At 32.0% G+C, this 14,224-nt stretch overlaps 2 protein-coding genes across 2 annotated transcripts in view; one reads left to right on the forward strand and one right to left on the reverse strand.

The window, feature by feature from the left end:
- The first annotated feature begins 2,530 nt into the window (after positions 1–2,530).
- Positions 2,531–11,076, forward strand: LOC108724532 (hemocyte protein-glutamine gamma-glutamyltransferase). The gene is made up of 8 exons (XM_018450959.1): positions 2,531–2,615; positions 4,304–4,775; positions 5,612–5,838; positions 6,548–7,149; positions 8,494–8,591; positions 9,211–9,501; positions 10,057–10,217; positions 10,614–11,076. The coding sequence occupies exons 2-8, from the start codon at positions 4,304–4,306 to the stop codon at positions 10,896–10,898; spliced, it is 2,136 nt and encodes a 711-aa protein (XP_018306461.1). The 5' UTR covers positions 2,531–2,615; the 3' UTR covers positions 10,899–11,076.
- A 442-nt stretch (positions 11,077–11,518) lies between these two features.
- Positions 11,519–14,224, reverse strand: part of LOC108722978 (uncharacterized) — an 8,863-nt gene continuing 6,157 nt past the window's right edge. The window contains exon 4 of the mRNA XM_018448382.1: positions 11,519–13,330. Coding sequence (XP_018303884.1) covers positions 11,548–13,330 — 1,783 coding nt within the window. The 3' untranslated portion in view covers positions 11,519–11,547. The remainder of the gene's footprint in view (positions 13,331–14,224) is intronic.

The following is a 14,224-nucleotide window of genomic DNA, read 5'->3' on the forward strand; positions in this document are numbered from 1 at the left end:
AATTGGTAAATTAAAAGATTCAACAATATTTTATATAGAAACTTATTCACATTAATATGAGATGAATCAGATTTTCATTTAAAAAGACATGTAATTTCTTTTTAACTGATTTCTATAATCTTTTATTTTATAAAAAAAATATATAAATGTTTTTTTATTCGTGACTTTGTTAATTTTCTGTGGATGATCGCAGAATCAATGATCGTATAAATCGGCAGCAGGAAGGGCACTTTTTCCACATAAACGACGCAACTCCTATAGACCGCGAAGAAGCGTAAAAGATGATGATTGAGAGAAAAAAAAATGCGGAGCACACAAGACGATGAATTCCCCGATCAGGAAATTACCCGAAGCGGATGTTGCGTTAGTTAATTGTATTACGTAGTCGATAGTATCTATTCCTCGTTCTTGTTTATGTATGACTGCTACTTGCCTTACTGTAATGTTTTTAGATATTTTAGATGGGTGCTCAATACACACGGTCCGTTTATTTAAGGCTATATACGAATGTGTATGTGCTGCAATTGATGTCGGTTGTGTGCTTCATATATCGATTAAAGGTCTTAGTAAATACTTGATGGAACAACTGAGATAAAAATTTTCATATTCTGGGTAGTTATCTATGATGAGCTGCTAAAGTACGTGAGGATTGTTCATTGTTATACACTATATGTGCAATATATAATTTATATTTTCAAAATTTTATAATTTTCTATTCTTTCAATTTATTAAATTTTCTTATGCATAATTACTTTTTAAAATATATGTTTATAAATATATTTTAAAAAGCTGATGTTAAAATAATAATTAAATTTATTTTAGTAAGATATATATTAAATTAGATAAAATAGAAATTAGACATGATTTTCTTTTGTGTGTGTTTCTAATACACACAAAGTAAATTTATGAAATATATCTTATTTTCCGAAACAGAAATTGAAAAATGAGATGGAAAGAGTTACGTTTCTTTTAGTTTTAAAGTTTGACTGTGAAAGATTTGAGTGAGAGGCCTTTAAACGCGATACACGAAGTGCACAATGGGCGGGTATATTTGTTAATGATGAAATTGCGGAATCGCAGAAAGGGAGAGATTCATGCCCTCGATTATATTATTGGATCTCGCAATTATTGCGCGCACGCGATGAATCGTGTGGCAGGAAAGAATCCAAAAACAACTACAGACCAATAATTTACTACTAATTTGTGTAGCTCGATACACAGGACGCAAATAAATTTGTGAAAACAATTCAGTCGTACAAGTAGCCTACCTCACCCCAGGTCCACCCCGTTTCCTTCTACGCAAGCATTTCCCATCACCAGCGGTTAATCTACAAATTGACCGCAACGTCCACCCACGAGAACTTGCGGTTTATCGAGTTAATTACCGCTGCATCGTGAGTTGATAAGATATGACCGTCTAATTAGGAATTTCATTTCAAATAAATAACATTAAATTAGTTCTTATTAATTAGCGCGTATTATGATTGAAGTTTATTTTTTAAATGATGATTTCCATTGTATATTTAACATAGAATATAAAACATCTATATTTTTTTAGATGTAAATAATATATAAACTAAAAGGATGGTCGAAGAATTGAATCATTAAAAAATGCATTTAACCTTTAATTGACCATTAATTAACCATTAATTAACCATTAACTATTAACTATTAACCATTGACCATTAATTAATCATTAACTATTAATTAATCATCAATTTAATTAATCATTAATTAACCTTTAATTAACCATTTAACCATTTAACCTTTAACATTTAACTTTTAATGCATTTAATCTTTAGAGGACAGGGTTTTATTTTCAAAAACTCATCTTTCCTTTGAATAAATTTTTTTATAATTCATTATTTCATTGTATTCTTTGCCTTAAAAAATGACGTTTCAGCGCCACTATAGTGCAAGTTTTTCCGTTTTATAAAGGTTAAATAATTTTTATAAGTTTAATTTTAATTTATATATTAAATTTGAAAATTTATATCAATTTTCTTTTTACATATCTTGTTTATAAAAATAATACAGATTTTTAATGTTTCTTAAATATTAATTAAAAACATTTATCTTCTTTTATTTATAATTTATTTAAATATAAATAAAAAAAAATTAAATATAATTATATAAATAAATACAATTTATTTAAATATATATAACATAAAGAAATAAAGTGTTATAAAAAGCAAAAACAAATTAATCGTATTCTTTTCTTATAACAGAAATACTTTTTGCAACTTTAATTGAACTCACTGAAGTTTCGTCTTCTGTCTCTCAAAAGTCATTTAATAAATCACTTTATTTTAAGCAACAAGTATATATTTGAACAGTAAAATTAATCGATTTATTGTTTTTTTTTTATAAAATCATACATAATACACATTTTGATCATATCGACTCATTTACTCAGAAATTTAAATGCTACACGCGATTATTGTCGTAGTGGGGACTTTGCGGTTACTCCGTAGGAAGCTGTATCTCATATAAGAGGTAGGAACGCATTTACGAACGTCAGTATCGTTGCAGTGTAACTTGTAAATCTATTATCGCTCGTGGTTGTTCTGTTCCGTGGTTTGTTTCATCATTGATTTTTAACAAAGCCATACAAGGTAAGTTCAAATTTATTGCTTTTATTCAATAAAATTAGTTAAAAAATTAGATACGAGGTATATCAATACGGATTTTTTTATGATAAAATTTGGAAAATATATACTGTGAAATTAATTTACGTTCAATAAAATTTACGTTCAACGTATTTACGTTCAATAAAATTCTTATAAATTTCGTGAATTAAATTTTAATATGTGCAGTTGTTTACCAAAATATTATGTCTTAAATTAATTTGTATAAATAATTATTTAATGGAATTATTTAATATTAACACTTAAACTTTTTAATGCATAAAAAATCAATCATATATCTGTTTAATTATATATTTTATTAACGATTATATATTTTTATAATTAATATATATAAGAAAATTATATTATTTATTGTATGTTTTAAATTAATACTTTCGTGCTAAACTTAATTACTTAAATTTATTTAAATTTATTCGCTTTCTACCAATCAGAGATTTAGTTTTCTTGATCTCCATTCCCTCAATATTATTCGTATTTTGTATAATGTGCGTATTTTAAATCTCGCCGCTTATCTACAGATCCTGCTTTATTTATAGCAATATAGTGATATTGCTGTAAATTATCAGCTTTTTTCGATTATAATATCACAGAATACAACTCGCTTCCAACACGAAGAAGCGCGTGGCTTGTATAACACTGTTTATTCAAATGAAGAGGATCGTCTCGAAATACCGGTTTCATTTCTATAACCGATATAAAAACGCGCAAGTGGTTTTCGCCGGATGGTCGGGAATACGTGAGTTGCGGCATATCGCGATTTCACACAGGTGGAATCCCGCATTTCACCTGTGCTGAGATCGCTTTGGGTGAATCAGCGATCGAGGTCGTTCGATCGCCCCTTCACGGGACACGATTACGCGGATTACGCGTTTGGAATTTTTATCAAACTTTTACGCAATGTCTCCGCGTGAATCAATGACGGATACTGACCACTCATCGACCTGACAAGGAGAACACGTCTTGGCTGTAGCAATACCCAGGAATGAGGTTGCAGAATTGCGATTGATGCATCGAATTTTACTTTTACTTCCGAAACTAATATTTTTAATATGAAACTAATATTTTTAACATGATTGTTAACTGAAAAAAAATGAACTTTTCCTTAGCATATCTATACACGAAATTTTATATCTTGTATGGATATCATTAAATTTTAGATTAATTATAATATTATAATATATATCAACGATTTAAAAAATTTAAGAATTAGAAAATTTTCATAAGAAAGATTATTTCTCAAAATTTTCAGAATATTTTGTCTTAAGAAAATAATTCGATGAAATGAGTTATAATTTTCGCACATAATATATAGCTTATAATATGATGAACAGAAAACATAAGACTTAATAATGGATAATTTTTTAGCTATGGTTGCATCAAAGATATAATACTTATGCTTATACAGAGCATATATCTTTAATACACCATAATTCAAAAATTATCCATTATTGAGCCATTATTGTCTATAACATCTATTATTCATTACATTGCAAGTTGCATTGTGTGTTAAAATTAATTTATTTTATCAAATTCAATTTTCCATATAATTAATGCGGAGTATTTTAATAAATTAATTTATAACAAGTTAATATAATTTCTTTTATATCTCTATAAGTGTGCGATTATTTTCTAATTTACTTTATTGGTCTCTTCAGATGTCAGAGGAGCCGTTGGAAATTGAAGCAGTGTACTTGTACGAGAAGGAAAATGCCGAGGCTCATCGCACCTTCAACTTCGAGATCGTCCATCAGGATCCGGCGATTCCCGTCCTTCGACGAGGACAAGTCTTCCACATTGCTCTGAGATTCAATCGCGAGTACGTGGACGAAACCGACATTGTCCGATTACTCTTCAGCTTTGGCCCGAATCCCAACGTGCTGCGGGGCACCAGAGGAGTTAATAGGATCACTAAAAGGGAAGCTTATCTGACTGATCTGGAGGCTTGGGGTGTTCGCATGGTCGGCACTCATGGAGTGGATCTGTCTGTCGAGGTCAGAAGTCCGATCGATAGTCCCGTCGGAGTATGGCAATTGAACGTGGAGACCAATACTCTCGGTAGAAAGAAAGCACCGAATACTTACAGTTATGATAGAGATATCTACTTGCTCTTCAACCCGTGGTTGAAAGGTACGCAGTTGAGCGCAATCAATAAGAATGTCTAAATATATTATGGGGGGATATAAATCTAATATGTTAATAATATTTTCTCAATCTCTCTCTTTCTCTCGATATTAATTTCTAGCGCTATATACAGGGTAACAAAAATTACGCTGAAAAGAGGAAAGTCTGCAATTTTTAATGAGTATAAATAAAGTTTAACAAAATGTTTGTGTATCTAATTAATTGTATTGATGAGAAATTATGCTAAAATCAAGCTTTAAAATTATATGTAAAATCGCAGATAAGATCGAAAAACAGATTTAATAGCAGTTATTTAAAAAGTTATTAGCAATATTAAAAACGATATGTTAGAAAAAGTTTTTACGAGCTTTCGTAAAAAAATTGTGTTTTGTACAAATTCAGATGGTGCACACTCCGAAAAAATTACTCCTTGGGATTATGAGCATATTTTTCATCAATAAAATTAATTGATACACAAACATTTTGTTAAATTTTATTTATACTCATTAAAAATTGCAGATTTTCCTCTTTTCAGCGCAATTTTTGTTTTTCAATAACTGAATACCTTCGAAAATGACAGCTGATTAGTTTCAACACATTCCCATGGGACATCCTGTATATTAAAGGATTGAAAAATCACTCGATATAATTAATAATGAATTATTTGGTATTAGAGAAGATTTGGCTAATTATTGTCATTAATATTTAATTTTGTGAATTTTGGTTGGTTTTGCACAAATATTTCTTCGCAAATGCTTTTATTAAATGAGTTATGATTGTTTTTATTTTAAAATAATTATAAAATTTTAAAGAAATATAATTAAATGTTAAACATGATGCAGAGGATTTGGTGTATATGGAGGATGAACAGCTGCTCGACGAATACATCCTGAATGACGTTGGGAAGATATGGGTAGGTCCATGGGGTAGTTCTCGTGGTAGAGAATGGGTTTTTGGGCAATTCGACGCGTGTGTGTTACCAGCTTGCCAATTGCTGCTCGAGAGATCCGGTATCAAAGCGATTTCCAGGGGCGATCCGGTCAAGATGGTTCGGGCAATCTCGAGAATCGTAAGATATCTTTTCCAATATTTGTTTTAGGATTAACAATAGTATTTGAAATATGAATTTACTTAGAATTACAAGTAGTCTAACAACAACTGAAATAATTCGATCGAATAAGAGAAAGATTCCTATTTTCTATTGAAGCGAATCTTGATGTGTTTAATAATATTTATATTCAAATTTAAAAATATACTTTTTTTAGTTCTATATAGTTCTGAGATAATATTTTTCGCAATAAGTTCTTTACAATTTTAAGATGCTTACAATAAACATCATTATTAAATTGACGATCAATGTTTGTGATGTTATTTCCAGCTTCAGTTTATGTTTGCATTTCAAGGCTGATAAACTGACTCAATGTGCAGTTTATAAAACTGAAAAAAATATATTTACAAATTTGCATTTGAATATTATTAAGCATCATGATCTGCTTTGACAACATGATTCAAAAATAAAATTCTTTCCTTTTATTTAATTTATTCTTATCGGTCTAATTTCCACTTGTAATTAAAATGTGATATAATGTTATGATTACTAATTATATTATTCAGGATATATCACAAAATTACTTAATCTTATTTTAGAAAAAATAATTAAAAACGAATGAAAATATTGCAACACTTAGTCTTTTTTTTAATTTCTAATGGCTATTTTTCATTTAAATTATCTTTAAGTCAGAATCAAGTAAAATTTATTTTTTTTCCATTGTTTTTAGATAAATTCTAATGACGATAAGGGTGTGTTAACTGGCCGCTGGGATGGCGAATACAGTGACGGTACCGCGCCAGCTGCTTGGACCGGAAGTGTGCCCATCCTCGAGCAGTTCTGGGAAACTGGCAATGAGGTAAAATATGGTCAATGTTGGGTCTTCGCTGGTGTCGTCACCACAGTGTGTCGTGCTCTGGGAATTCCGTCGAGAGTGGTGTCCAATCTGGTATCGGCCCATGACGCTAATGCTTCGCTATCGGTGGATCGTTACTACGATCTAAATAACGAGGAACTCGAATACGATCCGAACAATCCCATGGGCGAGGACTCCATCTGGAATTATCATGTATGGAACGACGTGTGGATGGCGAGACCAGATCTTCCCAAGGGTTACGGCGGCTGGCAGGCCATCGATGCCACTCCTCAGGAGCAGTCGGAAAACTTTTATCAGTGCGGTCCGGCGTCGGTGGAGGCTATCAAGGAAGGTGCCGTTGGTTACAACTATGATGTGACCTTCATGGTGGCATCCGTAAACGCGGATTTGATGAGATGGAAGGAGGACCCGGAGAGTGATCTGGGATATTCCAAGATTGACTGTAATAAGTACCAGTGAGTATGCAATAGTTTTGGTACCTTTGTTGGAAGTTATACACTTTTGTCGTACTTCTTGAGGAAAAATTTCAAATTATCGTATTTTTAGCCTTAATCGATATTTATGGATCCAGTAGATTTTGTCAATTGCGAGAAATTATTTATATCACAACTTTACATAATTTTAATTTATATAATCTTATAACTCGGATTTTGATTTTTAAAATAAAAAAAAGTCGTTTAATTAAATTGAGTAAAGGTATAATTAAATTAAATAGATATATATCAGTACATTGCATCCACAATAATCAGTTATAAAGGAAATTTCAGAACAAATACCGATTAGGGCTTAGTATATTATAATTACAGATATTAAACATAATTTTATTAAAGTTATATTATATTAGAAATTAAACATTTCTATGAAGTAAAAAAAAAGAAAAAACAATCACGAACCGGTATAGATCTTTTATTAATATTGTTAAAAATATAGTATTATAATATATTGAAAATCATATCATTTACTAAAATATAACGATATTATATATTTTTATTTCAATTCAAATTGCAAATTTTAATTTACGAATTTTATTCAACTAAACTTCTGATTGCTGAATATTACCGAGAGAAGCGATTATTTAATCAACACTCTCGAAAGCACTCATAAAATAATTAACGCCTCTCGAGGTTGTCCCAAAGAACATCTCTCTATGTTTCATCCGATATTTTTTTGTGATGATTTCATTCATCGATAACGCATTTGCTGATCACCGCAAATTCGTTGCGGATGGAAATAGCTATGACAAGCTATGATGCGTGAAATACATAAAAAACATTGAAGTGAACGATGGATGTGTAGTGACGAAAGCGGAAACGCAAACCTTGCGCTATTTGCTCAGCCTGCAACTCTCGATTACATTGTCCTTCGAGGCATCGTAAAGCATGAATTACTATGTACGATGTGTCGCGATTTGCATAATTTCCGCGAGGCATTTCTATGGCAAATATAGATAATGCGAAGCGCAACATAAACATGACAGACTCGACGGTCGATTCGTTGCAACGATAAAGATTATTGTAATAAATTATCTATTATTCCGCACATTATTGTTTCTCATGTCTATCTCGTCATAGGAGTTTCCAACGATAAAAACTCCACTTGTATTCTTATACGTTATCCTTTCTTTATTATTTGCAGTACTAATTAATAATCTATTTTTCGTTAATTATCGTGTCGTTGCATATTTCTTTTCTTCTTGTAAAACAATTGCTAATCCTGAATAATATAAAGATCTAGTCATTACGGCACGTTTTGCGCATATTGAAAATCAAATAATTATCTTCGAATAATTATCTTCACAGCATCGGCCGTATGATTTTAACGAAGGCGCCATGGATCTTTGATCCTAATGGAGATAAAGATAGACAGGATATAACGTCATTTTATAAATCTAAGGAAGGTAAGCGATGCAAGCAAATTACTTTTATTCTGACCATCCAGATTCTATTATGCAATAATAAACGTATGTAAAAATTAAATTAAAAACAGGGCTAATAAGATCGAGTTATATTGTATAAAATAATAAATTAATACATAAAAATGAATTGAACGTTTCGGTTCAAATTTGAGCGATCTTCAACAACAATAAATAGTACGAACAAAAATATATGATTTAAATGATGAAAATTTTGTCTCACGTTTCATTGATATTCTTAATCTGAATTCAGACTTTTGAACTCTTGAGTTTGTACTACTGTACTCTATTGTTAAAGATGGCTCAAATTTGAACCGAAACGTTCAATTTGTTTTTACATATCGATTTATTATTTTATAAATTTATACGATATAACGCTCTGTCGCCCGCGCTTCTTATTAATTAGCTCTGCTTTTAATTTAATTTTATAATTTTATTTCCAAGAGTTTTTGTTTTGTATCTGAAAATTTTCAGTGAAATTTGGCTCGTTTCTTTAACAGTATTAATTAATAATCCATGTTATATTAATTATCGAGATATTTCATGTTTTTCATCCTCTTCTTGGTCAGCCGATTGCAAACTCAATTTAATAATTGACTTCTAGGCACCGAGGTCGAGAGACTGACTCTGTACAGGGCGGTCCGCAGTACCGAGATGGCGAAGAGATTCTACTCGCTGCCATCGCCAGGTAAAGAGGACGTCGAGTTCGATCTTGTCGAGCTCGAACGCGTCAACATCGGCGAGCCATTCGCTGTGACCGTGAACATTAAGAACAAGTCCGACCAGACGCGCACTATTCAGGCTATCTTGTCAGCCGGCAGCGTTTACTACACTGGAGTTAAAGCGAACCTGGTGAAGAGAGCATCCGGTGACTTCGTGCTTCAACCAAATGCCAGTAAGAAAAAGATTCTTTTTTTTTTTTCAAACGCTCGCGGCAAAAGTCGAGTAATGCTACAAGAATGAAATTAACATTAGAAGTAGATAAACAAAAACGGTAGTTTGTTAAAGCGTTGATAATTCTTGAATCGTAATTACTAATTGAAGAATTATGATGAGTTTATATAAGCAAGACCGAATTAATCAAAATACTTTAATGGAATTTTAATTTATTTATAAGGAACTCGATGTTTATAAACATAATCTAATATTAAAATTTGGCATGTAAAATATTAAATTTGCAACATTTAACGCGTTTAATTTCCGCAGCATTAAATGCTAATATTCAATCATTAATGATTGCTTTAGCTTGATTAATTAGCTTGGTTGATTTTATCTCTGGAATTCTTAGATAATGATAATTTATTGGATAATTAGTGAATAAGTGAAAAACCGTGTAACTTTTTATTGCGTTGTTATTTGACGTCTTTGCGCTAATTGTCTCAAATAAACTACGCCGTTTGTAATATGTAATTTACGTTTAGATTATCATTTTCATTTCAATTCATTATAGCGGAACAATTAAGGCTCACGATGACAGTAAACGATTATCTGGACAAGCTGGTGGAGTATTGCATTATGAAGCTATATTGCATCGCCACGGTCAAGGAAACTCGGCAAACTTGGGCGGACGAGGACGATTTTCAAGTTTTAAAACCGAACATCGATGTCAAGGTAAACAAGATAGATTTTTCTTGAAAATATATTTAAATATCTCTTCGTTGGTTTGACGTTATATAAGTTTAAAATTAATTATATTAATTAATTAATTATTCAAATTTATATATATATATAATATATATATATAATTTGTAAATACAGATCCGAATTATTTAAAATTTATCGGACTAATGATTTTTATTCTCAATTTATACCGTAGTCTGTTTAACATTGAACAGCTCGTTAAGCAGATTAAAGTTAAATTCAATTAAATAAAATTTGTTGAATTAATCAAATCTGCAAACAACTAAATGTGTTTAGTTAGTTGAACAAATTTTTTTCTCAATGTACAAATATCTAAAGACTTTTTCTTGCTAAGAAAATTATCTTTGACTATTTTTGATATTATAGATCGAAGGTGAACCAGTAGTTGGACAACCATCGACCATCACATTGAGCTTTAAAAACCCTTTGAAAAAAACTTTGACCAATTGCCAATTCAACTATGCTGGGCCCGGTCTCTCCAGGAACAAGACTTTAACCTTCAGGGACGTCGGGCCCGAGGAAGATGTTTACGTGGAGCATCAGCTCGTGCCGCAAAAACCCGGAGAGCAGAAGATAATCGCCACTTTCACTTCAAAAGAATTGGTCGACATCACCGGTTGCGCAACCGTCGACGTCCTTGAGACCGAATGAATGGCTACGTGACGATTCGAATTCATTTTGACCTTAATTCAAATCAATCGTTATGCTAAGAATGTCAGATGCATTTGGCTGAATCATTTGGTCAACGCGATAACGAAATATTTTAATTTTATTTGGATATTTTACTGAGTAATGCAACGATTTTTGTAAATTTATCTTTTGCAAATAATTTGCATTGATTAATTTCGATTATTTTTTTCAACAATTATTTGTCAATACTATATACAATAATGAGCTAAGGATTTAATTTAATTTCGATAAAAATGAAATGTAATGTAACTAATGAGAAATAGGCATTTCTAATGCACAGGATATGTTGTCGAAATAGTGTGCTGAAATAATATTCAATCTTCTTTTTTATTCAGTATTATAAAAATCCTTTATTACAGTCTTTTACAAAATTTCTTCGTGACTTTAAGATAAAAACTTTTCTACATGCACTTTTTTCTTAATTTTCATAAGTTTATATTTTTATAATGCAAAACGTATAATAAACAAGTACATGTATGTATAATAAATATAACAAAATAAAATTTAACATATACAGAGAATATTTATTGAAACCAAAAAAAAACATCACTTAAACGAACAATAAAATTATATTATCCCGTTTGAATATGTAATGAAAATTACAGGAAGATTATTTCGTCGAATCGCATCGGAACGAATATTGCAAATACCAAAACACTACAGTATAAACAATGCAATAAATAAAAGAAAGCAGATACTCGCGCGATATAAGGGAAGTTTTTTTATTCGCCGCGGGAAGTGCTAAAATTTTATCATTTTTTATTTTTTCCATATCAAAACTTTTTTCCGATTCTAACAGTTCGAGTGCATAATCCTCTTGAGTACGATGCACCAGTTGCATCATCGATTTGACATCTTCAAGATCGGAGCGTTTGTTTAGGATCGATCTCGCTATTGCTCGCTCGTTTTCTGAAAAAACGGCATTTTCTTCTTCTCGTTTCATCCCAACATAATTCCCGTCTTTCGATGATTTCAGAAATTTGGTTCCGCATGTTCGATCGGAACTACTGTCACGCGACGAGCACGTTGAAAATCCGCTGAAATATTCATTATTTACGAAGTGACATATCGCATCGCATTCGGATCTTATCTTATTTTCATTTTCGCGACTTATAAAAGAAGTATATTTCTCGAAACAATTCTGCTCATCGCTGAACTCTGACGTTTCGTAATCTTCAACCTTCTCTTCATTTTGCTTCCCAGATTCTCTTGACATTAAATTTTTGTGGTATATAATAACTGCTTCGTGAAGATTGCGCGCACGCTCTGCTGCAAGCTCAAAAGTTGCAATTACATCGCTCGTTAGATCTTCCACGATTTCCTCGGAAGAGGAAGATGTATCGTAATCGCAGATGGATGATCGAGATTTTTCTGAAAACAGATTATTTATAGAAGTACTACTTACATTGTGGTTGCTGGAACATTTTGTAGATTCTTGTTCTTCATCGATATCAACGTTTGTATTATCGTCAGAATTTTTTAATGATTTAAAAAAAATTCGATATACTTCTTCACGCATAATCTTTTCTATTTCTCCAGCAACATCATTTATCGTGTTTGCTGGAATATCACAATTCTCTAATTTTAATCTCGTATTTAATATTTCCTTGCATTCACTAAGCAGAAGTTCCTTGTTTCTGTTAATATCTTCGTTTTCAACATTAACTTTAATAGACGAAGGCTCAATATGAACATTTGATGTCGATTTATCTTCAATCATGGTTGGTTCCATTTCTGTCAAGTCTGTGGAGCCTATCAGATCGCAGGAAACTCCTACATCGTTACATACGATAACAGGAGTGTTGCATCCAATATCAACTACATTTCTAATATAACTTGGCAATGTTTGCGTTGCAACAATTCGAGTTAAATTTAGAATTTCCATCAGATCTTGATCCTTTTCAGCGTCAATTTCGTGATACGAAGGGGAATCTAATTTCACCTGCGTGCTTATTGATCTCCGAGAATATCTATCTGCTTCATCCAAATTTATATCTTTTGTAGAATGTAGTTTGTCATTCTGCAAAGTGTCGTTATTTGGCGACATTTGCATCTCGTTATTATCGTTTTTCTCGTGATCATTTCTCTTAACATTTTCCTCCGCGTCGTCGTTTTCTCTTACGCTATCAATAATCTTTCTCAATGTGTGGATTACTTCCAAAGTTCTCGATTTTCTATAAGTCAGGGTAGGTTCGGTACGATGTTCTTCGATATTATTCGAAGATTCGTTCGGGATGATCTTTCGCGTTTGACAATGGCGCGATTTCGATTTTGCCAGGGTCGGGTTTGCGTCATCGCATTTATCTAAAACTTTTGAGGCGATCTTGGTCCTCGACCGTTTCTTCTTTGGCAACATCCCTCCGCTTTGCAGCTTTTGCCGCTGTTTCATTTCCCTGTGATAAAATTGTCATGTATACATATGTCATTATTTCAATATCTGATATTATAGGTGCGTTCAGGGAGACGCTATTAGTGCTATTTGTGTCATTCCTTGTTTTACGTTTAATAAACAACGAAGATAGAATGACAGAAATAGCGCTATTAGCGTCTCCCCGAACGCACCATATGGGGCAAAATTTCCCAAGTGTACCCGCGTAAAATTGCGATGTCACCGATCTTTTTGTAACTTTGCTAAATTGTAGTACTAGTCGACCTCTTTAAATCCTGTAAAGGAAATGCCGCTAGTACAAATGGTTGCCAAGATGTAGGGGCTTGAATTTTTAGTTTTTACTCAATGTGTTCTATTTAAAAAAATCATATCTTCTTTCACACCTATCCAAACGAACTTTATAATGAGTGTTTTTTAAAGCTTTTTTCTTGGGCTTTGCAATAAAAAATACTATTTTGCATTAAAAAATTTTTATCATGTATATTTTTTAATTTTAAAAGTATTTTTCAATTTTTCTCATAATGCGACCCTTTTGATTTTTTTGAAACTAAAATAAAAAGAAAGCTTGACTTTTTCTCGTCAAAATCATGTAAGTTGGAATATGGGATGAAAAGAATTGGCGTCGATAAAAAACGTTTTAAGCGCGCGAGTATACCGGGCGCGTGTGGAATGGTCGCGGCGCGGCGCGGCGGTACAACGCCACCAGTTTCCACTTTGATTCCAGAGTCTTGTTTATACGCAATTTTTCTAATTTCTATTTTTCTGTCCCTCCCTTTCTCTACAAAAACATATTAATACGTGAGATTTCGTGGCATTAATTCACGTACGGTAGGTATAAGGTTGAGCGTGAGTGCAAGCTGAAACACATGTGCTCACGTATTTCCGCACTCGGCATTAC

The sequence above is a fragment of the Mycetomoellerius zeteki genome, unplaced genomic scaffold (genome assembly GCF_001594055.1).
Source record: "Mycetomoellerius zeteki isolate Tzet28-1 unplaced genomic scaffold, Tzet1.0 scaffold106, whole genome shotgun sequence".
NCBI classification, from domain to species: domain Eukaryota; kingdom Metazoa; phylum Arthropoda; class Insecta; order Hymenoptera; family Formicidae; genus Mycetomoellerius; species Mycetomoellerius zeteki.

Bases quoted from the DNA above. Each gene is read 5' to 3' on its own strand.
- LOC108724532 (XM_018450959.1), top strand. From the start codon at position 4,304: ATGTCAGAGGAGCCGTTGGAAATTGAAGCAGTGTACTTGTACGAGAAG. The intron at 5,839-6,547 runs GTAAGATATCTT...CATTGTTTTTAG, and splicing joins TTCGGGCAATCTCGAGAATC to ATAAATTCTAATGACGATAA. The intron at 10,218-10,613 runs GTAAACAAGATA...TTGATATTATAG, and splicing joins AACCGAACATCGATGTCAAG to ATCGAAGGTGAACCAGTAGT.